At 41.3% G+C, this 25,224-nt stretch overlaps 1 protein-coding gene across 3 annotated transcripts in view; it reads left to right on the forward strand.

Annotated features, from left to right (window-relative positions):
* Positions 1–25,224, forward strand: part of AP2B1 (adaptor related protein complex 2 subunit beta 1) — a 129,059-nt gene that overhangs the window by 95,138 nt on the left and 8,697 nt on the right. For all 3 annotated transcript variants that reach the window (XM_047832225.1, XM_047832227.1, XM_047832226.1), the window contains 3 exons: positions 16,652–16,736; positions 17,660–17,746; positions 24,760–24,914. In XM_047832225.1, the coding sequence (XP_047688181.1) occupies positions 16,652–16,736; positions 17,660–17,746; positions 24,760–24,914 (327 nt within the window). The remainder of the gene's footprint in view (positions 1–16,651; positions 16,737–17,659; positions 17,747–24,759; positions 24,915–25,224) is intronic.

Raw genomic sequence — 25,224 nt, forward strand, 5'->3', positions numbered from 1 at the left:
GTCTTTGCACAGATGCTGCAGAGTTCTCACAGGTGCTTGGCTTCCCTTCCCACTGGGCTATAAACTCTTATGGGATCATTGGTAGCACCATTCTTTCAAGTTTTAATTTTGTCAGGGTTATAAAAACAGTTTAAAGAGTCAGCTGGTTCTATAGTTAATTAAGAAAAACCCAGTCTCCAGCCTTCTCGCCCCGACATGACCCCCAATTTCTCTTTCCACAGAGTCCATCCCTCTCGCCTCTTTCAGTTGATACCTTTTGCATTTACTTCTCTATGTCTGAATAACATGCTTGTATTGTGACTTCTGAATTTTTCCATTTTAGGTGTTCCTGTACATCTTTCCCCACTCACTGACATTATCTTCATGCCAATTTCCTCTCCTTCTATTTTCCCTCCTATTCTGCTAGCTCAGAATTTGCTTTAATCAGAGCCCAGTGTTTACATTATTATTGCTGTACTTCAGAGCAGAGCTATAAAGGATAATTATTTTTTTCTCCATAAAACTTTTTATAAGTAGTTAGTTGCATGCTTACCTGTTAATACCTGTCTCTTCTTGTTTGCTTAATTTTTAAGTTTATGTATTTTGAGAGAGCCTGTGCATGAGCAGGGGAGGGGCAGAGAGAGAGGGGGAGAGAGAGAATCCCAAGTAGGCTCTGTGCAAAGCAGATCCAGCGTGGGGCTTGATCCCACAAACCTTGAGATCATGACCTGAGCCAAAATCAGGAGTCAGATACTCAACTGACTGAGCCAACCAGGTGCCCCAGTTTTTTGTGTTTTTAACTATAATTCAGTCCCAACTTCCAATGAAGTCAGAGCCTTCAAACACAGTTTATCACTTTTCACTTTATTGAGGGTCCCCTCTGGAGTTTTCTGACTTGCTCCATTCTGGACTGGTTTTCTTTTATGTGTGAAACATGGCTGTGATCCTGGGAACTCCCTTCATCACTATTCCACAGTTCATTGCCTTCACCTCTCTTCTATGTTGGGTCTCCTTACTGTATTTTTCTTTTCTTTGTTTACTCCCTCATTTTGATGGAAAACATCCTCCAGTAGCTTCTGAGAATGGTACATGGAGAATAAAGGTTTTAAAGTTTCACGTGTTTTACGGTGTTTTTATACTTTTTGACAATTACTGTATAACATTCTAGGTTACAAATCACTTTCCTCCTAGTGTGATGCCATTCTAATGCTGCGCTGTTGTTTCTTATTGACAACTTGTATTATTCTTTATCCGTCATGTTCTGAAAGTTAACAGTGATGTGCCTGAAGAGGTATGAGTCCCTTTTCACCCATTGTACCAGGTACTCATTGGACTTTTTCGAAGTGGAAACTTGAAGCCCAAATTCTGGGTGGTTTTTTGTTTGTTTGTTTGTTTTTTAACTTTTATAGATCTCCCATTATTTGCTTGCCATTTAGATGTTGACCCTTCAGGGAAAATCCCTGTTTTTCCCTCCTATTTTCCATCTCTTTCTCATTTTGCTTTACTTTCTAAAAACTTTTTTTTTTTTTAATTTTTTTTTTTCAACTTTTATTTATTTTTTTTGGGACAGAGAGAGACAGAGCATGAATGGGGGAGGGGCAGAGAGAGAGGGAGATACAGACTCGGAAACAGGCTCCAGGCTCTGAGCCATCAGCCCAGAGCCTGACGCAGGGCTCGAACTCACGGACCACGAGATCTTGACCTGGCTGAAATCGGACGCTTAACCGACTGCGCCACCCAGGCGCCCCAACTTTCTAAAAACTTTTTATGGAAAATTGTTAACATTGCAAAAAAGTAAACAGAATAGTGTAATGATATGTATGCCATACCTGTCATTCAGTAATTATCAATCCACAGTTAATATTGTTTCATCTATACCCCTATCCCCAGCCCTACTCCATATTATTTTGAGAAAATATCGACATAGCATTTCATCTGTAAATATTTCAGTATATAACTTTAAAAAGAAGAGTCTCTTTTTAAAAAATATAACCACAGTAACTTGTTCACATTAAAAAATTAACAAGAATTCCTTAACATCAAATACCCAGTGTTCAGGTTTCTAATTATCTCAGCACCTTAACCTTTTTGTTTTTCTCGTTACTGTTTGTTTGAATCAGTAAAGTGCACATATTATGATGGCTTGATATCTCATAACTCTCTTTAATGTGTACTTATTTTGAGAGAGAGAGAGAGAGCAAACAGGGTAGGGGCAGAGAGTGAGGGAGACACAGAATCCGAAGCAGGCTCCAGGCTCTGAGCTGTCAGCACAGAGCCTGACACGGGGCTCAAACTTACAAGCCATGAGATCATGACTTGAGCCGAAGTTGGATGCTTAACCACCCAGTCCATCCCAAGCCACCCAGGCCCTCCTCTCATAACTCTCTTTAGCTACAGTGTTCAGTAAGGTAGCCACTAACCACATGTGGCTTTTTAAATTGAAATAAAATTAAATAAAATACAATTTTCATTTCCTCAGATGGATTAGCCACATTTCAAATGCACGTGTGGCTAGTGGTTACTAGGTTGGGCATTGCAAAAGCAGAACTTTCCCATCTTTGCAGAAAGTTTTCTTGGTCAGTGCTGATCTGTGGGTTCCCTCTCTTTTTCTTTTATCTTTGGTTTTCAGCAGTTTAACCATTACGTACCTAAGTGTTTTCCTTATATTTATCTGGTTAGGGGTTAATTGATTGTCTTGGGTCTGTAAGTTGATTGTTTCTCCCAAATTTGCCGTCATTTCTTCAAAGTTTTCCTGCCCCATTGTGTGTCTCCTCCCTCTGGCACTCCAGCTATACAAATGTTAGACCACTTAATATCGTCCCTCAGATCATTGAGGCTGTTCTTTTTATCATTTTTCTCTGTTCTTCAGATTGAATAATTCCTATTGATCTGTTTTCAAGTCTATTGACTCTTTCTTCTGTAGGCTACAATCTTCTATTACTTCATGCAGTATAATTTTCTTCTCAGATAACATACTTTTTAATTCTAGGATTTCCATTTGGTTCTTGGCTAAAATTCCCCATTCGTCCACTCAGAAGTACAACTGGAGAAGCCTGTTTCACACCATACCCTCCTTCATCCCATCTCTACCCTTTGGCCATCCCTTGGGCCTAAGGGTATGCTTACTGACCCTCAGCAAAAGTGATAGAAGTCTCTCAAACAGGCCCTGGAAACAGTGTTGGGTCTGTCTGCCAGGAAATTCTGTGTGTTCTATCTGCGCATATCTCTTTGGTCCTGAGAATTCTTCTATCTATTGGTTGCAGGGAGGCCACAGGAGGATCAGAGTATGGCTTTCTAAACCAGGAGATCCAGGGCTGGACCACCAGTTTATTCATCACTGAGGGCAGCTGGAATCCTCTATGTCAGTACTTCCATATCTTTTTTCTTGGGCTGGCTTAATTCTTCCAGAAATTATCTTTGACTCTCTTGTCTAGAATATAAAGGCTTTCTGCCAGCATTCTGGAAGCTAAATTAGGAAAGATGGCTGAAGAGTCTCAGCATTCATTATGCATAAATTCGCTGAATTCATCACCCCTATTAAAGAATTAATCTTTAGTTTTTTGCAAGGGTTGAGAGCCTAAGGTAGCTTAGAATGGTGGTGGGGATGTCAGACTCCCAACAGCACCTTAAGCCTGTTTCTTTTAACACCGTCTATCCACAGTCCCCTCCATACATTTCTAGAGGTGTTGCCAGTCCTGAGCCTTTGAGAATTCTGTGGTGGTGTTGCTAATGCATGTATTTAACCACTGAGATTTTATTGCTCCCCAGTCTTTATAATTTATACCTTTAATTTTTTTTCTTTAATTATGACAGAACTTCTTCCAGGAGAAAGAAAATTTGTAATTTTCAGTCTGTTGTCTTTACCTGAAAGTCTGATAACAAACACCTTTATAAAAATTCTTCTTTCTATAGTAGTTACAATTAGGAGCCTTGGAGGTAAACCTATATATGGTTTTTGTTATCAACCTATTGCTTTTAAACCCTACATAAGCATTGTTTGATAGCAGAATGAATACTAATTAGGGAAAATGTCTCTGGTTTTTTTTCTTTGAGTGTCTCTTCTAAAACAACTTCTATTCATTTTACCCTTGGAGTGATTAGGGGAGAATGTGCTGAAGATCCTAGCTCTAGAGAACACAATCTTACAGTCCTATTTATTCATATCTTTAAGATCTTTGTCAGCCAAAAGGGGTTTTTTTTTGTTGTTTTTTTTTTTTGCGCCAGTGTATGGCCCTGAGAAAATTCTGTCCCTTGCTACTCCTACATTGCAGTTCCAGCCTGTGAGACAATCAGTTGCAGATGGTGCCTGTCCCTGATATTTCATGGCTTACATATGTCAGTTCACACTCAGAAAGCCCATAGCTGTAGCTATTGTACCAAAAAAACTGGTAAATGCTTCCAAATGGAAGACCTTTTCAGCAGCTTCCATCAAATGAAGCTAACCAGCTTGGCATTTGCTGATTTTTCTTGACTGTCGTGCAAGCCAAACAAGTTCAGTGTTAAAAAACTTCTTTGGTCTTCCAGGATCCACAATTGAGGACTCTGCACGCTGATTGCTTTTATGGGACTACATGCTGCTTAAATAGCTGTTGAGTCCTTGAACTGGTGGATTTTATGGGAACTATAAGAGGTTCCCAGGCCGGACAGATAGATCCAATGCTGAAAATAATCTCTGTAGACAGGACGGAACCTGAAATGTTCCATTAACAATATGTAGGTCATGGAGTCTTGGTTATGAAAGATGAAAACATTTTACTACCAAAGAGAAGAGAAAATTACTTTCTGTGATTGCTGCTTCAATTTTTTTTTCTAATCTTTATTTATTTTTGAGAGAGACAGAGTGCGAGCGGGGGAGGAACAGAGAGAGAGGAAGACACAGAATCCGAAGCAGGCTCCAGGCTCTGAGCTGTCAGCACAGAGCCCAACACGGGTGTCAAACTCACAAACCGTGAGATCATGACCTGAGCCAAAGTCGGATGCTTAACTGACTGAGTCACCCAGGTGCCCCTTTGCTGCTTCAAATTTGATTCATTTTTCATGTCTCATCTGAGAAATTAGACTATCTTACATACTAGATATTGCTTTTTTACTAGGTTATCCTTACTGAGAATACTCCTTATCCTTTTCATCAAGATAATCATGTACCTTGACTCTACTAGGCAATATCTTTTGTCTTTCTATAATAATCAGCACTCAACAACTGGCTTATGGGACTCTCTTTTAGGATATACTTATTAATAGCAACTGCCCTTCTTGAATAACCACCCATAAGCAGTAACCAGGAATTCTGTACCCAGATAAGCAGAGGTGGTCCAATGCATCATAAATCTGGCATCAGTGGCAGGACACAGTTGTTCCTGAGATTCAGAATTCAGTTCTGAAAACACCCAAGCTTGTGACCTAGTTCCTCATAAAGAAGGGTCTCTCATCAGGTTACTCAAGTAGCTGAAGCCCATGCTGCAGATCTTCAGCAAAAAATGAATTTCATAAGGTAGTTCTAAAGTGGTAATAAAAATGATTTGTGGGTTTTCATCTATTAAAATCCCAGCCATCTTTATATCATGATGGTAAGTTAGGAGTTGATGATGAAAAATGGAATCAATTTTGTGGCTTTGGTTTGATAAATAATTAGAAAGTAGATTTAACAATGTGATCTTTATGCAGTAGGGAACTTTGAATTCTGAGTAAAAAGTAGGCACCTCTTTCTAGTCCCTATGTTCTCATTATGGCTGATAATTTATGCAAAGCCATACAGTACGTTGTGGGTTGGAATTAAAGAGAGTTTACTCTGATTTTTCTGAGCTGGATTGAAGCCCACTCAAGAGCCATATCCTGCCCTCATTCATATTTACTCTCTTATATTTTGCCGTAACATCATGTTCATTGAGATAAAAGAATTTGCTTTATTTACAGTTTTTATGTAGGAGTTAAGCATTGGCTTCATGGTATTGAGGTCCATGTACCTTGAAAATAAAACTTCAGACTCTATTTCTGATGGAGTTTACCCTATATTAGCAGTAATGGTATCTCAACATCTACATGAATACTAGTAGTGATTTACTACCCTAGACTGGCCCATTCCATCTTAAGTTAGAAAGTTATTTATATTGACTAAAACATGTCTTCCTTTAAATTCTGTCTGTAGATCCTAGTTCTTCAGCTTGTGGTTTTATAGAACAAGTTTCTGTCTGAATCAAGGTTCATAGGGCCTGAAAATCTGTCAGTCTGAACTCATTTCCCTTTCAGTCCACTTCAGGAAAGCCTAAATTTATGGAAGGACATTTATTTGTGTGCACTGCAAGTAGATGCCAGTTTTATTCTTCTAATTTTAAGTAGAAAAATTGGTTAGAAATAGAGACACTGGTGAATGTACTTAGAATCAGTTACAGTTTGGAGACCAAGGGAAATAGTATTTAACCATTTTTGAAAAGTGTGTGAATAATGGTGGTCCTTGGTTTGGTAACGTTCCTTTCCAGAAGCCATTAAAGGAGTTGGAAGGCTGAAAGCACAAAACTTCTCAATTCCATAGCTCATGCCTTCACAATAATTTCTGTCCTTCTATGTGTGACCTGTTTCCCCAGTAAAACTGCTCAGAGCCAGCATCTGTGCATGGCGGCCTGTCCATGTGTCCAGTCATCTTGAAAACTATATGCCCTCCTTTTGTCCATGTTAAGATTAGATAATATACCGGGGCAGAACATATGCACACCTGTGAACCCCTTTGATTTCTGACTTGCTGCTAACTAATCTGAGACTGTATGTTTATTATCTAGAACCTAGTTTCATTCTAGATCAGTTTTACCCCAAGATTTAAAACTGAGTAATGTTCGGGGCTCCTGCGTGGCTCAATGAGTTGAGCATCCGACTTCAGCTCAGGTCATGATCTCACAATCCGTGGTTTAGAGCGCCACATGGGGCTCTGTGCTGACAGCTCAGAGCCTGGAGCCTGCTTTGAATTCTGTGTCTCCCTTTCTCTCTCTGCTCCTCCCCCACTCATATTCTCTCTCTCTCTCTCTCTCTCTCTCTCTCTCTCTCTCTCTCTCTCTCAATAAGGTAGATAAACATTAAAAAAATTTTTTTTAATGAGTAATGTTCATTCATTGAGGTCTGTGCATTTCCATTGGGTCTTCTGTCTTATGACATATCAGACTGGGGTGTGGAATATCTAATCACTTTAACTGGTGGTTTACTAGTCCTGTTTTCACCATTTTGTGATTCAGTACAATATGTATTAAATGTATTTTTAAAATTTAACAGTAAGCCCTACATAGCAAGCAGTTCATGCTGTTACAAGCAAATAGTATTCCGAGATGCGACAGCTACAACCAAGGTCACATCAGCTAGACCTAGCAAACAAAGGAGGGAGAGAGATGGGTGCCTAGAACCTATATAGATCTGGCAGAATCTGTTTAAGGTAAGACTTTAGGATTTGGGGAACTGTCAGGCAGGCTGAAAGGCCTGTGAGAATGTTGCTAGCTGTTTCTGGCAACTGAAACTGTATAGAGTCATTCTGTTGTAGACTGCTGGAGGAAGAGAGAATTTGGGGTTTGTGGGGTTTCTGGATAGTAACCAGATTGGTCAGTATAGTATGGCAGGTGAGTTCTGTGTTGGCAGGAAGAGATCACGTACACATTTGCTGTAAGTTTCTGATTTATTTTGCCTGACATCTAAAACTTCTTTAAAATAAGGAAGCTAAGGAAGCTAGGGAGCACCTGGGTGGTTCAGTCGATTGAGTGTCCTGAATTCAACTCAGGTCATGATCTCATGGTTCGTCAAGTTCAAGCCCCGCATCAGTCTCTGCTGTCAGCATGGAGCCCTCTTTGGATCTTCTGTCCCCCTGTCTCTCTGCGCCTCCCTCCCCCCACCTCAAAAATAAATAAGCTTTAAAAAAAAAAAACGAGGAAGCTACCAGAGCTTCAGTGTATCTTAGCATTATTTTCCCTTATCCAGGTTCCTTGTGCACAGCTGCCCTCTCCAGTGACCTTCTCCATATAGGTGTGGTCCTATCAGAGTTTCAATAGCGGCTTAATTTTTGCTATATCATTGCCCTGTTCTACTCAGGTATACATCGCCTGTCTGAAAGAACTTGTGTTGATATTTTTTTCTAAGCAGAAAAGCCAAAAGCCCAGCAGTTGTCTCTAGGGCCCTGTGTGATCTAGCCCTGCCTTTCCTCATTGACTGCGTCTGAGACTCCTTTCAATTTTAATCAGAGGACTACGAGTACAAATTCATTTTCTTCCAAGTAGGCAAAGCAAACATTAGAAGCTATTGCTTCTTTACTCTGTTCATCAATATTTGAAAGGGCAAAATCACAGCACATTAATGGACCCCAATTCCAAGGTTGGAGATAACTAGGAAAATAGAACGTATTTCTATTAAAATATTTGGAGAACGTTTTCTGTTGCTAACCTATGTCTGTGTGCCACTTTAAAATAAATTGCCACTACGCAACTATTTATTAAACTGTTATCCTAATTGCCTAAGACTATTTTGGATAATATTTTCAGAGTAACTTTGGAGGCTCAAGGGTGCTCTGTAAGTGTCTTAGAGCCTCAGAGAAAACCAAAATCATTTGGATGCCTGGTAAGAATTAGAGCTGAGCAATTCCCTTTTTACTGTAAGACCAGAAAGAAGCCTGTCTTTTTCATAATTGTGATAGACACAAAGCTAGAAGGAGACAAATTTTAAGAGCGGAAAATGATTATCTTTTGCCAGTGGATATTCATTGTATCTCATTGCTCAATTCTTTGCGAGGTAACAATTTATTCAAATACTCAAAACAGTCTAGGGGTGGTTAGGGGTGGCTCAGTTGAGCATCGGACTCCTTAGTTTAGCTCAGGTCATGAACTCACGATCTATCCGTACCACTTTACAGTCAATCTATCTTTCTTTCTTTCCTTTCTTTCTTTTCTTTTCTTTCTTTTCTTTCTTTTCTTTTCTTTCTTTCTTTCTTTCTTTCTTTCTTTCTTTCTTTCTTTCTTTCTTTCCTCTTTTTTTTAAAATTTATTTTGAGAGGCAGAGAGAGGGAGGGAGAGAGAGAGAATCCCAAGCAGGCTGCACACCCAGTGTGAGCCTGACCCAGGCCTCAATCTCATGACCACGAGATTATGACCTGAGCCAAAATCAAGAGTCAGACACTCCACTGACAGAGCCACCCAGGCGCCCCACATGCCACTTTACAATCTTAACCTTCTCTTTGGTGTTCTAGAGATATTAAGTTGGCCTGCATTCTAATTCGTGGCATAAACTCTTTGGGAGTTTTTTTTGAGATGGAAATTAAGCAGATCTCATGACAGGATGGGGACCATAGGAGGAGTCAGGGTCCTTTTTGTTTCTTTTTACCTCCTCTCAAAACGGCCTAAGAGAGCTTGGCTCTTAGGATCTCCTTGCCTTTCTAAAACCCAGTGATTATAATGCTCTTATAGTAGAGGGTTTACAGTTTAAGAGATCATCTGGGGGTCTGTTCAGAGCTTTCCTTTCCCTTCTAAGAGCTCTTTGGTCATGGAACCTTCAAATGCTGAAGTGCCATGTTGTTGCCCAGGAGTAAATTACAGACATGGAGCCACTGCTTATATCAGGAGGAGGGGAACCTGTCGAATTTTCTCTGTACAGAGTCCCACTGTCCACGCACTCTTAACAATGAGAAAATCCTAACTGTTTGAGAGTGAACAAGTCTGGCTTTTATCTACGATAGGCAGCAGGTTGGTACCGTTCGAGGGCTTCTCGGCTGCTGTGTAATCCCATCTGATTTGTTGGTGGAGTGAGAAAGAATATATAGAGATTCCAACAAGATTGGAATCTCAGTCTTGGAAGTAAACGAAAGATGCTGGTCAAGTTCAAATATGATTAGCATCAGAAGGAAAGTAAATTGACACTTTCGGTGGCAGGTTTCGTGATTACTTCTGCTCTGTTTTTAGCTGTAATTTCTTTTAAACTTTAAACTTCAATTTCTCAGGATTCTCAACTTATTGGTCCACAGGATTTGAAATGGAAGACCATATTTTATACTACAGATGGTAGATATTTGGGGGGTATTGACCAGAGATGCAGAAATACAGGTGGGAAGTCCAGCAGCTAGCAGATTGAGTCTCAGATGACATACATCACACAGTTGGAGTATGTGCCATTAAAAACCTGTCACTCAGAGCCATTCCCTCAGGATCTGTTGACTAGGTGGTGTGGCACTTAAAACACATCTGAATCATCATTCCTCAGAGAACTGGAGATGGTTGGCGTCACTGCCTGGTCCTAGCTTGGACCAGCCTGCAAATACTCTTTCCAAAATCTAAATGGAGAGGAGGAATGAAAGAAAAAAAAATATTCTTCAGAGACTTGGAAAGGTCACAAGTGACGTCATGAAAGAGTAGATGATATACTCTTCAGAGGTGAGCTGTGTGCCACTTGCCTGGGTTTTTCTTGTGGCCCTGCCTCCTGCGGTTATCTCTGGTGAGAGGCTGCATTTACCAGAGTTCAGACTGAGTTCATCTCGTACCTTTTTATAGTACTTTTGAGTACACTGGAACGAGGTTAGAATATTAATTTAGCCTGCTTGTCTCCAGCTGTGCACCATAAAGAGGCTTCAGCTACCGCAGCAGGCTTCCTATACTATGGAAGGAAACTAATTGCTACTTAGAGGCCGAAGCTGACAGGCTGCACTTTCCCCGGCAGCCACTGAAAGTAACTTTTGAAAATCATTATTATTATTAAACATTTATAGCCCGCTTTTGTGTTTTCCAACTGCCTCATAATCATTTCTTTTTGCTCCTCCTATTGATGTCCCTGAAAGGCAAGTTGATATTGTTATGGTCACACGCTGCACGTGACAGGGCAGAGGCACAGAAGATTAGGTAATCTGCTCTTTGGTGCCATCTGTGATCTGCTTTAGGCGTCCTCAGAGCAGCTTGAGGTATGCACTCTGTTCCTTTGTCCGTTGAATCCATTTCCTCACTGCTTGCTTTTTACATAGCGTATGAGTATTCATGGCTTTTATACTTTTTTGACTGACACTTACAGTAAGAAATACGGTTTCTGTACACACACACACACACACACACACTGCATACGTAATACCAAAACAGTTTTGGGAAACTGTTCATAAGATGCACTATAATATTTTCCATCCTGTTTTATTTTTTAATTTATTTTAGATAAATTTTTATTTTGAGAGAGAAAGCCAGTGTGTGAGCGGAGGAGGGGCAGAGAGGGAGAGAGAGAGAGAGAGAGAGAGAGAGAGAGAGAGAGAGAGAGAGAGAATCGATCTCAGGCAGGCTCCATGCTCAGTGCAGAGACTGACATGGGGCTCGATCTCACAACTGTGAATCGTGACCTGAGCTTAAATCAAGAGTCTAACATTTAACTGACTGAGCCATCCAGGCACCCCTGTTTTATTATTTTATACAAGTTTCAACCCACTATCTTAATCTTAAGAAGCATCATTTGGTCATGATCCACAATTTTTAAGCACACTGCTAGGAGGTACTTGAAGTGAAGAATACACATGGGACATTTTCTGGAGCATCAGTTTTACTCAAAAGTAAAGGGAGAAAACACATTTTCATATTAAAACATACAGATGCATTATGGAATAGTGTGGAACTTCAGAGAAATTTTGTTCTTATGATGGGCTACTTCATCATCTACCCCCAATCCTGACCCTTCCTTCCACTTCCACCCTGGTATATATGTCCATACTTTCCTCTTCTGTTAAGGGAAGTACAATATAAAAAACTTGAGAAGTACTGTCCTTTTGGAAACTTTAGACCAAGTTTATATCTTGTCTAAACCTAAATGGTTTTCAGGTACTTTGAGTAGTACATTTTACAGTTGGTATTCTTATTGAGTACTCACTCTGTACCAGTCACTGTTCTAGAAACTGAGAACAGTTTCGTAAATAAGACAAAACCCCTCCTCTCATAGCATTTCCATTCTGCTGCAGGGCGGGGTATGTGTGGCATGGGGACAGGCAGTGAGTAAACCAACAAATAAGTAAAATAGTATGTCAGATGAAGGCATTGGAGAAAAATAAAGCAGAGATTGAGATAGGCAGTCCTGGGGTGGTGTAATTACACCTTGGTGGTGTAATTTTATAAATACATTGATCGTGGAAGACCTACGTGGAAAGATAATATTTGATTAAAGCAAAGACCTAAAGGAGGCGGGAATAAGCCATGCAGATTTTTGGAGGAAGAGAATTCCAGACAGAAGATACGGCAAATGCACAAAGCCATAAGATAGGAGAGTGCCTGTTCTGTGCCAGAGAAAACAGCAGGCCCCTGTGGCTGACATGGAGCTAGCAAGGAGAGAGTCACAGCACATAATATCAGAGAGGTAATAGGCATCAGATTATAGGCATTTGTAACTTTGGTTTTTATTCTTAGTGAGATGGGAAGTCATTGGAGGTTTGAGCAGAGAGGTATTTATGAGCTGACCCACATTTTAAGAACTCTCTGGCTGCTGTGTTGAGACTAGACTGGGGTGTTACAGGGGGTGGAGGAGGCAGGTGCAGAAACAGGGAGACTATTAGAAGGCTTTGTGGTATTTCTATTTACTGTTTAGGGATGGGGAGGGGAGATCAAGAAATTGGTTTTAGACATGTTCAGTTTGAGATAATTAGTTATCCAAGTAAAGATACTAAGGCAGTTGGGATATATATGTTGTAACTGATTTCCCATACACAAGCTAGGTATTGATATTAAAGCTCTCGGAAAGTAGTTCTTCAGCTTGTCAGGATTATGCCTTCCTATTCTGTATATGTTGGGATGGTGAATTTCAAAATAAGAAAGCTCTCTAAAGCAATCAGTATTATCCTCTTTAAGGTTCTACTTAAGAGTAGCTGCCATCCGGATTGGAACTGAGCTGGCTTCATACTGTGTTTTTCCTTTGATTCTTTTTGGCCTCAATGCCTAAAGAGTGATTGGCATGTCATCCTTGGAGAATCTAGTATTTGGGTTGTGATTTACTCCCTATGTTATTCTTAGCATATAGATGTTTTTCTAGCTCAGTGATTTCAAACAAAAAGAGCTTTTATCTATCATCCACCTGTCCCTGCCTCACTGAGTACCAGTATACCTAACAATAGATGTTAATGGGATTATGTTAGGCATACAGATGATAATAGAGGTAGAAAAAGTTGGGAAATGAATGTTTCATTCCATTTGCTCAACATCTTCCCCTTAATTTCATGCAACAAATATTTATTGAACCGTGGGCATGTCAATGATAGAGCCCCTGCCCTCAAGGAGCTCATTATATTATGAGGGAGGCAGATGTAAACTGTTATGTTATGGTGGAAGTGTATGCACTGGGTGTGTGGAGAGGGATTAGAGTTTTCCTGAGAAATCTTAAACTTGAACTGAATCTGCAGATTAAATAGGTATTGGGACACCTGGGTGGCTCAGTTGGTTAAGCATCCCACTTTGCTCAGGTCATGATCTCACGGTTCTTGAGTTTGAGCCCTTAATCAGGTTAGTACAGGCCCCACTTCTCTTTCTCCCTCTCTGCCCCTCCCTCATTTGCACCCTCTCTCAAAACAACAACAACAACAAAAGATATTTTTCAGACAGCTGAAGCTTCAGGGGAATATATTAAGCAGGAAGAACAATATGTAAAAAGGCACAGAGCTATGAGTTTCAGTGTTTGGAGAACAAGAAGTAATTTTGATATGGTTGAAGTTAAGGAAATAGGCTGGAGAGGAGGTAGGCAGGGGTCAGATCCAAGAGAACCATATACTCTTGAATGGATGCAGTAGCCGAGAGTAAAACTGGGAGCTACCAAATACAGAGTCTGAAAAGCTAATGTAAGAGGGGAAGTGCCTCCTCCAGAGTGACCTGTGCTGTGGATCCCATAAAGAGAGATTTTACTAAGGGCACAGTAGCAAGAAGAATCATTAAGCTAACAGTTTGTTAATATGCCTTTTTTTTTTTTAAATCTCTTCTGATCTCTTTTTAGCATAGCAGTAGTACTACATTTGAGCATGTGTAAGTTTTCACTTGAGTCTAGTATGGTTATCCTTTATATGAAAATTCTGAATAAAAAGGCAAAAAAGAGGATGAAAGAAGAGGGAATTTTTCTTTCACAGACACTTGTTAGCTTACTTACTGTAAGCCAGGCACCATTCTAAGTGCTTCATCAGTACTCACTCACTATTCTCTTAACAATCCATGCATTCAGCACCATTATCTTCATCTGCGGACAGGACACTGAGCTGAGTACTCCTTGCCCAAAGTCACAACAGCTAGTAAATGTGACAGAGTCAGAATTTGAAATCAGGTGGTCAGGTCTGGTTCCCAAGTCCACGTTCTGAACCACCACTGTGTCTGCTGCCTCTGATCTGGGTGTCCCAGCTTCTCAGAATTATTCTAGAGCAGAAGTCCCAGGATAGTATTCAGGGTGTCCTGAAATCCCTGAAATTGTATGTCAAAATGTTGCGTGTATGTTTTTCAGGAAGAGGGTCCGTGACTTTTATCTGTTGTCAAGGGGGTCCCCGAGGTGGAATGGTTTAGCACTACTGACCTAGAGGAGCTTTTCATGTCTTTTCCATTGTTAAAAGGCTCCAATTAGAAGGATTCCCTCAGAAGAATAAGATACTTGCAAGCTTATTCAGACTCCTTAGGTGACACTGTTTGAAATTAATTGCTTCTCTGCTTGGTCTTCCTAGGAACTTTTTCCAAACTAGACCACGTCAGGCTTCAGATTTAGATTGTTATTTACATAGGATGAAGCCTTGGCTTCTGTTTTGAAAAATCTCTCCAGATGATTCTAATATGTCTGGTTAAGAACCACTAATGTTATCCCCTGGAGGACAAAGATGATATTTTCTGTATTCTTCCTTCTATTTCAAATGCTTGGGATATAGTAAACACTAATAAATGTTTGAATGAGTGGCACATTGTGAAATATGACTGCTTTATATTCAAAGATGATAGTAATGATAATCACTCACATTTCTCATAAGACTTTTCTATAACCCACACTAGCCCACCTCAGTTTTCCCTTCTAAATAAATACCATTTACAGAGCCCGGCACTACCTCAGGATCTTCTTGATGCCCTTATTTGAAGTAAGAGTTCTCTCATTGCTGAGTACCGGATGATTTAGAAAATACCTCTTTCCCAGCAGCCCACAACTGGTATAAATCTTTTCAAGTGGTACTCTAGTACATGTAAATGTCTGTGGTCCTCTTTCCTGAGGTTAGTTACTCTGCTTACATTTACTAGACTCTAGCTTTTTTAGAATCCTGCTGTCTCAGCATTTGGGGCATCAGATTATGTGATATAGGTCAGAAACTCCTAGGGGATTGGTAATTGAAAAGCACAGTTACAAAGAAAGTAATTTGATGGATTCTTCTGGGAGAAAGAGAAGAGAAAGACAGTGTCAAGTAGACATAACCAAATTATGGAGAGGAAGTAAAGGTATTATTTAAGCTGGGGGAGTTGAGTTGATGATAAACGTAAAAGAACTGGAAAAACTTGAAAAGAGGATATTTGTATCTCGTGGCCAAAGGTTTGATAAAGAGCTAGATACGCTGTTGAAGTTTGGACATTTGCCCCAAAGGGGTGAAGGAGGGGTGCTAGATAAGCCCCCCCCCCCTTTTTTTTAACTTTATTTGTTTAGAGCAAAAGGAAAGAGAAATAGGCATGGTTACTGATTATAGGACTTACCCAGAGAACTGTTTTCCTGCCGTGCCAAGAGCATAGATGGGAAAGTTACTAGTGACTGAAACCAGTGGGAAGTGGTGGTTTAGAGCAGTTCTCCTCCTCCTCTCCCATCTTACAGTATGTGGTTTTTGTCATCTGCTGCAGTGGAACCTGCCTGTTTCTGAATATATACACCAATCAGTGTCACCCCTGAATAAAAGTACTTATTGTAGCTTTTTAGAAATATAAACAGCATGCTCTGAATTGAACAACAGGCTGTGGTAGAATTCACAGCCTCCCTAAATCAGGAGCTTGTATTGTGACAGGAAAACTCATTTCTTTGCTTGCTGTATTTTCCTTCTTCTAGTCCTCAGATTTAGCAGTGTTTGACCAGCAAGCTTTTTCCAACCATAGGGCTTAAGAAAGAAGATTTTATAAAAGAAAAACTTTAAAACTTGTATCTAGAAAGGTGATGGGGGATGGGTAGTGCTGTCTGGCACCAGTTACTTTGGAAAGAGGAAAAAGTAAAGGTTTGGAGTCAAATTTGCTTTTGAGCCTGCTATGTCTGTGCACTAGCAGTGTGACCCTGGATGTTACTTAATCTTTCGGAACCTCAGCTCCTCATCTGTCAGATGAGCGGGGAGTGACACCTACTTTGGGATAATAACAATGAGGATTAGAAATAATATCATTAATAGTACTTAGTAAGTGGGAGCAGAAGCTACTACTGTTAATAACCATGGAAACAAACAATAACTGAATAGTTTATTCTGGGTGCAGAACTTAATGCCTTCAATTTATCCCTCCAGGGCTCCTTCTGGAAAGAGGTAGAGTTGCGGGTTGTCCAGGGCTCTGACAGTGGAATGAGTAAGGGATGTGCTTTGCAGTGTATGGGCTGGTATGTCTTGATTTGGGAAGTCCTGCACTGTCTGTAAGAGGAAGGAAATAGAGTGATATATTTCTAGACACATACTGTTCTTTCCCTCCTACCTGGCTTCCTATGATGTCCTGATTTTCCCTCGATACTTTCTTGGCAGGTGGCTGTGAAAAACAATATTGATGTCTTCTACTTCAGCTGCCTCATCCCACTCAATGTGCTTTTTGTAGAAGATGGCAAAATGGGTAAGTACGTCCTCCTGTCCTTCTGCCAAATATACCTTTGCCCTTCCTCTGAATGTCAGACAGAGTATAGCCCAGAAGTTTTTTTAAGATTGGAAAAAAAAAAAAAAGGTGGGGGGGGGGAGGGTAAGCCTGTTTTAAAGGCCTAATGCTTACTAATTATATTTATTCTCCTGAGTCACAGTTGATCTTGCCTTGCTGTTGTTCTCTCTATCATAGTGCCGGTTTTCTGAATAATCCGGTCACTCCAGCACAGAGTAAGTGGTTTGGTGACAAGGAGATGTGGATTTGAATCTCACCTTCGATGTTCGTTAGCTGTGTGGTTGTGGCAAGGTGCTTAACTTTCCTGAGTTTCAGTTTCCAAGTTTGCAAAGCGGAAGTAGTTATTGTAAAGACTTGATGAGATAATATATGCAGATTTAGCACTTAGCCCTATACTAAGTTCTTACTGTCTCAAAATAAGAATTCAGTAATTTGCAATAAACCATTAGTACTCCTCATGTGGTTGTTGACATTTCTGTCTTCCCTTACTTAAGAAACCACCACCTAATAACACTCACTTATACTGGTACATATTAATTGTATTGGTACTTAATTGATTTGATTCTTAAAATGGCTCTTTGGGTAGGCAGGACAGATGTAATTACGTATGATGAGATTAAGGGTCAGAAAGATCACAAGACTTACCCAAAGTCATGAAACAGGAGAACAGTGGAGCCAGTGCTGAATCCTGGATGTAGACTTTTTCCAGTGATGTGAGATTGATCGGTGTGGAGTATTTGCACAGCTGAGGACTGGCTCTGGGTCTTGGCCACTCCTGGCTGTGTTGTAAGAGCCAGCACTCCTGAAGAGAAGTGGTTAAGGCATCAGAAATCGGAATATTGGCAGACTACACATCCTCCCCTTCCCTCTGCTTCCCCACACAGAGCGCCAGGTCTTCCTCGCAACATGGAAGGATATTCCCAACGAAAATGAACTTCAGTTTCAGATTAAGGAATGTCATTTAAATGCTGGTGAGTAATGACTCTGAATTTCTTGTGCAGCTTAGTAAATCAAATTAGGTACTTGAAAAATTTGTTTTTAATTACCTCTGCTTTCCACATCTACTTGTTTCTGGTGGCTATATGCTAGGTATTTGACTTTGTAAACTTCTCTTTAAAAACTTGAGATGTTTTTGTGCAGGGTACTACGTTATTCACAAGCTAACAGATTTCACAAACTAGAATGGGCCCATCCACCCAGTTCTTTAGCAGTTGAACATGTGTTAGTCATGTCTCTTGCACATCCCCCTGTAAGCCTCAAGTAATTGAAGTGGCATTTGAGGATATACACTCTCCCAAGGATTAAAAGGACTGTTTCTCCTTTTGTATCAACCTTCAGTATTGGAAGAAAGGTGACTTTCTAAGATCCTTGTGCAGAATCTTGTGATTGTAATTAAACAAAAATACATCATAATTGATTAAATTAGCTTTTTTTCTTGAGTTGTATCAACTTTCATATGATGATACTAACCTCTGTAATCACCATTAAAAAGCCCCAGGTCCTTCTGTAGTTAATTTTATTACTGCAATAGAACATCAAAGCAGGAACCCAAAGAGGAGAAACCATACAGCTGTATTATTCCCTAGGTCTTGATAGTGCTTGTCTCACGGAAGTTTCCTGAGGAGTTGGAAGGGGCCCTGAGCTTTGCAGTGTCCTGCCTTGGTCCCAGGCGCTCTTTTTTTTTTTTTTTTTTTTTTAATGTTTATTTATTTTGAGAGAGAGAGAGAGAGAGAGAGAGAGAACAAATGAGCAGGGGAGGTACAGAGAGAGGGAGAGAGAGAGAATCCCAAGCAGGCTCCGCGCTACCAGCACAGAGCCTGATGCAGGGCTCAAACTCATGAACTGTGAGATCGTGACCTGAGCCGAAACCAAGAGTCGGATGCTTAATCGACGGAGCCACCCAGACGCCCTGGCAGTCGCTCTTTTTTGAGGTTAGCACAAAGCTTTCTAAGTTTGAATGAAAATGAGCCTTGGTGCTTGGTACCTTCTCCTCCTCCTTTTATCTATTTCCTCCTCATTTGTCAGTGGTTTGCACATGGGGTTTTCAGTGGCTGTCCCACCATAGCTGCAGCACAGCAGTGGGAGAAAGGGGCAGTATGGGAGTACAGAGAAGGGTGAGAAACTCACTGTCTTCTCTCATTCCTACCTTTTCTTTTTAACTTTTGTCTTTTGGGGCTCTATGATACATGTATTCATCCTCTGTGTTCAGACAGATCTTCTCTTATGGGGCTGCTCCTGAACCTTTGAAGAAGTGTCTAAGGAGATAGTCTTCTATAATTTCCATTGTAATAACTATGTAGTTCATTCTCTTCAGGAACACCACAACATCTGCCTCCTTCCTAATGTAGTCTTGATCTAGGTTTCTCACCCTGACTGGTTATGTATGTATTAAACAAAACTAAAGTTTTTGCTACATTTTCATAAAAGTCATAATCCAGAGGCACCTGGGTGGCTCAGTTGGTCAAGCGTCTGACTTCAGTTCAGGTCACGATCTCTCCATTCCCAAATTCGAGCCCCACATCAGGCTCTGTGCAGACAGCTCAGAGTCCGGAGCCTGCTTCGGATTCTGTGTCTCCCTCCTCCTCTGCTCCTCTCTTGTTCATGCTCTGTCTCTCAAAAATAAATAAATGTTAAAAAAAATTGTTTTAAAAATCATAATCCAGTTGAGGTGCTTTTGGTGCCATATTCTAGGTAGATGACGGTGTTACCTGTCCTCTCTGAGGCTCACGGTCAGCTACCACAAGCCTCATTTCATGAGTGTAGGAGCTTGGGTAGCCTTCCGTGGCAGAAGCTGTGCTGCAGGAAGCTGTCAGGTGCAGAATCCACAGTGGCTCATGGTGAGAACCAAAGCAGATCATGTTAGAGAAGCACTCCTACCCAGCTTAGAAGACACCCTTCGTTCAAGTCCCTCTTGCGGTAGTTGGTCCTATGGCAGCATTTCATATATTATTGTCCTGAGAACATTTGTGTCTCAAAGAAAAAAGGGGGTTCTGTGGTGCATGATGGGCAGTGCATGATGGGCCTCTACTAGAAGTTGCCATTGCATGTGAGCACACATAAAAGCTGAGGAGCCCACCATTGTGGAAACCTGTTTAACTCAAGGTTAGCTGAATTTATTGACCATGGAATTTAAAATCACAACACGCTTATTAACATCCTGTGGAATACCAGTGTTCCTTTTTTTTTTTTTTTTGAGATTTAATTTTAATCTCTACACCCAGTATAGAGGCTCGAACTCACAACCCCGAGATCAAGAGTCACCTGCTCCACAGACCGAGCCAGCCAGACGCCCCAACACCAGTGTTCCTTGAGCATGATCTGGGAAACACTGGCCTATAGGGAACAAAGAAAGGCCAGAGTAATTGGAAAGGTTTGGTTTCAGACATCCAGTACGAAAGGGAAATGGTTTTTCAAAAAAAAAAAAAAGAGGGGCGCCTGGGTGGCGCAGTCGGTTAAGCGTCCGACTTCAGCCAGGTCACGATCTCGCGGTCCGGGAGTTCGAGCCCCGCGTCGGGCTCTGGGCTGATGGCTCAGAGCCTGGAGCCTGTTTCCGATTCTGTGTCTCCCTCTCTCTCTGCCCCTCCCCCGTTCATGCTCTGTCTGTCTCTGTCCCAAAAATAAATAAACGTTGAAAAAAAAAATTTTTTTTTTTTAAAAAAAAAGAAAAAGAAGTTTGGATGACTGATGGTTTTAGTCTGGCCTGCCAAAATAAAAGATCCCCCTACATCCAGATTGGAGTTCTGAACCCTTACTGCACCTTAGTGTACATTTATGATCTTGCCAAGGAAGAGATGTCTGGCCTTTCTCCCAGTGGGGCTGTGTCCTCTGCTGTAGCCTGGCACAATTTCTCAGAGCAAATTCAGTTTTGATCAATTCTGCCATGGCTTCATGCCAGTTCCTCACTGCCTTGGGTGCTCCAAATACCAGCGGATTGGTTTTTCAGTGACATACTGCCTTATGGCAGCACAGCATATGGAGTGGAAGGAAAAACAGCTACTTTTGTTTTCTTCAGGAGGCCAAGGCCATCATTTTCCCACACTAAATCACTGCTAATCTGCAAGACCACTTCCTGCAACTAATCCTTTCTAGCTTTTCCTCTGCATCCACCCCAAAATCTGGAGTGGCCTGGCCTTTACATTTCCCTCCAGTCCTGAGGGCTCTATTAACAGTATGTTTCCAGGTTTAGTGCCTTCTGATTCAACACCCTGGGTCTAGCTGGGAGCTAAAAATACCATCCTTTCCAGCTGATCTGCCCTAATCACAATAGCACCAACACTTTAAATAGCTTTTCTGTGCCAGAGTAGACATTTGACAGATGGAACTAACACTCTGAGGGCTACAGGAAGTCACAGGCTTAAAGGACTTAGCAACCTGGCCTTCAGTCTTCACTTTTGCTCTTCCATTTCTTTCCATAGAAAATAAACAGGAAACCCTCTTCCCTTCCTAAGCCTTAAAAATTATAATCAGATCTTAATAGAAAGGTATATATGATAAGGGGCTTGTGGGACCACTAGTTGTGTAAATACTAGAAAATGTTAAATCACGAAGGCACTAATGTATGGGTTTCCCTGCTTCCTAGCACTTGTCATCTCTCCTGGTGTCAAGAGTTTGCATGAATCTGTTCTGCAGCTTACCATTAGCTACATGTCAGGGTTAGTGTATGTCTGGGATCACTATCTTAATTGCACAAGAACTAGTTGCAATGCTTCGAGAAAGGAACCTTTCTGGCAAGCAGTCTACAAACCTGTTTTTTTTAATTGTTTATTATATTTTTAAAAGCTCAGCGGCATATTGTATCTGTATTCACTAGTTAGGCACTACAGTAGGGGACAGATCTTTCTTCTGGTGGGATACTTAGGTAGGGGTGAGTTCTGTTTCTCTGTTTTGTTGTCACTCTCCCTGTCCTTTGGAACATGTCAGAAATGGAAATGCTTCACTGGCCATCACTTAAGTAGAGTTTGGTTGCTCAAATGGTAAAATGTGTTTTTTTCAGCAGTCGTAGTAGTTTGGGACTCAGTTGGCCCCAAATGTAAATTTCCCCTTCCCACTCTCAAATATAAGTACCATCTCCACTCTTCCTGGTGCTGGAAGAGATGTGACCTTAGCTAAAGTAGGAAAATGAAGACCATATCCACACCTCCTCAGATTTTAGGCCCCAGACTCAGCCAACTTTGGGGAAGAAGATAAATGAACAAGAAGAAACCACATCTGAAAGCAAGTATAAACCTATTTGATATCTTTTTTAGTCTGTCCTTTAGGGCAGATCTCCTTGTCTTTACAACTCCTCCTAACATTCTCAGACTCTCAGAGTGGTGGTAAGATTACATCTTATTTCCCAGAAGTTCAGGTGTGTTAACACACACACACACACACACACACACACACACACACACACACACACACACACACACACACACACACAAATGATACCTTGTCAAGAAATGTATCCCAGTCTGGCTGGGAAGCCTCCTCTCATCTGGCTCCCATTGCTATTCTTTTTTTTTTTTTTTTTTTTTTTTTTTTAACATGTATTTATTTTTGAGAGACAGAGAGAGACAGAGCATGAGCCAGGGAGGGGCAGAGAGAGAGGAGACACAGAATCCAAAGCAGGCTGCAGGCTCTGAGAAAGCTGTTAGCACAGAGCCTGATGCGGGGCTCAAACCCACAAACTGTGAGATCATGACCTGAGCCGAAGTCGGATGCTCAACCGACTGAGCCACCCAGGCGCCCCTCCCGTTGCTATTCTTAATAAGTACATTTAGTACAGTCCGATTATTCTTTCCTCTATCTGTCTTCAAGCTCAAACCTAATATGTAAGATTTATAAAACTTGACTCACGCATACCTATGTTCTAAACCCCTCCCTGCAGTTGGTCTTCTGGTAGAAATTATAAAATTATATACAGCCATTCAGTAGGAGCAGAGCCAGGTTTCTGGCCAGAATGTTTCCTAAATGTATTAACGTTACCTTCATTCAACTTGTTTATTCTGCCTGGCTGTTTGCCACATTTTTTAATTCTGGAAGGCTGAGTGTGTTTGTGTATTTGTGTGCTTCCATTTCTTACCCTGTCATCTCTTACGTAAGTGGTGAAATCATGAGAAGTCTGTAGGAACCTGGGCCTTGCTATATATACAGTCTAGAACACATTTTTGCCCATGCAGCAAAGTGCCTCTTCAGTAAAAGCTCCTGTGTGTGTTTTCTGTTTCCTTGGAAATGGGCAAGAGCCTTGAAAGTTAGGAATAGCTTTTACAACTTAAAACAAGCCCCCCTGTCTTAAAACAGGACATTTCTGTCAAAATACATTAGCCAAACTCCAGCTGGTGATGTTGCCTAGCAACTCAGTGTAAGCTGCAAGAGCCCTTCATTATGGGAACCAAGGTGGCAGAACTGCCTGACCCTCAAGAAGGTGATTAAAAAGCACGTTGAGGCCCCCTCCTCCAACATTATTGCACATAATTACCATGAGATACACTTTTTAGCTCCCCAGAGGTAGCCGGTTCTTAAGTTATAACTGCTCTGCTTGGTGTTAGTGAAAACTTGGAGGTAAAAGGGGAAGAGTTAAGTAACAACTAAATATGGTGCAAATGTTTAATGAATGGGCTTTAATGCCTCCTTCGCTGAGCTCTCATTGGTTTGAATGTGGGAGAAAGACATGAGAGTAAGAACTACTTCCAAGATTAGCCCACATCTAAGTAGGTGGTTTTTAATGCCTATGGCAGTGTGTGTGTGTGTGTGTGTGTGTGTGTGTGTGTGTGTGTGTGTGTGTGTGTAAATCGGCCTCTCTAGCACCAGTCAGAGGCTCATTCACCAGTATTGATGGCAAGTACCCATTGTGCCCCAGGTACCATGGGACAATGATGAGAAACTCCAGGATCCCTGTGCTCAGAGAGCTTCTTCTCTAGGGAGAGCAGAGAGGCCAGCCATCATTGCATTTTTTTCCTAGAGAGCACAACAGAATAGGACAAATGTTTATGTGGAGAATTCCTGAAGTCAGCATGAGTAATTTGAATTCTCATCAGAAACAAACGTAATAAACTCTCAACAAAGAAGCAGCATTTATTCGTCTCTGTTCTTAGGAGTTTCTTTCTCTGATGCTTCACCATCTCTCCTTTTGGCAGTCAGAGAACAAGGAGACTGAAATGACCTTTAATTCTGGACCTTCATGTCTCTGGGATGTGGCAGTCACAGGAAAGACCACAAACACCAACCAGGTCTTACCCTGGGCCGGGGGCCACAGACGCCTCTGCTGTGCTGAGCAGCCACAGTCCCGGGTATAGGGCCAGGCGGCCGTCCTCTTAGCATGACTTCAGTCTTTCTCACAGTCTTTGGTTGAGACTTTTTCTTTATTAATTTGGAGGCATGGTATTATGATATAATTGGAGGCTTGAGAAATCATTTGCCGGCTTAAAAAAAAAAAAATTCTGAAACATCCAGGTTAATACATTTGACTTGCAGGATTTCTACAACTCTGGGCCCTTTTCTGATCCTGGCAGTTGAGGCCAGAGTGGCTCACAGTGAAGTAGTAGCGATTTGGGAAGTAAGTGTGGATTTGATCCTCAGTCTTTGTATCCCTGTAGATCTGGGATCAGTGTTCCAGAAGTGGATACCAACATGGCAGGCACTATAGCAGTACCTTTACACCTGCTGTCTTTGTCCTCTTCAGAGCGTTTTTAATCTGTTTAGCCCCTAGTTTCAGATTACCAACTCTCTGACCCACCATAATCTCCACAGGTAATCTTTACACTAATGTTTAGGTGCACCTTACTCTGTTTTTCTCTCCTGGAATCTGTTAGGCACTTCGAGAGCCTCTTCCTCACGCACTGCTGTTGTGGGTGAAGGGCTTTCTGAAATGTGTGGCTGCGTGAGTATGACCGTGCTTCTCAGGAGACTATACGTGTGGCTCATGAGGATGTCAGAAAAGTTAGCATGCGTTTGTTATTTTAACTGAAGGTTAACATTTTGAATTTTTAATCTGTGTTTCTAGACACTGTTTCCAGCAAATTGCAAAACAACAACGTTTATACTATCGCCAAGAGGAATGTGGAAGGGCAGGACATGCTGTACCAATCCCTGAAGCTCACTAATGGCATTTGGATTTTGGCTGAGCTACGTATCCAGCCAGGAAACCCAAATTATACGGTAAGGCCTTTCTCAAAATAGGTGAGATGGGTTCAAGGAGGGAGGTAAGAGCCCTTTCATTTCTTCTTAGCACCACGGAAAGACCTGGAGGAGGCACTGCAGACCCCAGACATCCAAAACAAGCAGTCAGTCAAGAAGCCCCCATTCACCTCGTTGGAGGACCTTGTCTCTTCAGTGTCTGTCTGCCCCATCCAGTAGGCACGGTGGCTCTGGCAGCAGGGAGTGTGTGGACTTGCTCTGGAACGTGCAGGGTTCCTCATGATACTTCTCTAGCATTTCTGTGCATGTGGTGCTGTCACAAGCTGCTAAG

This window comes from Prionailurus viverrinus, chromosome E1, assembly GCF_022837055.1.
Source record: "Prionailurus viverrinus isolate Anna chromosome E1, UM_Priviv_1.0, whole genome shotgun sequence".
In the NCBI taxonomy this organism is placed as follows: domain Eukaryota; kingdom Metazoa; phylum Chordata; class Mammalia; order Carnivora; family Felidae; genus Prionailurus; species Prionailurus viverrinus.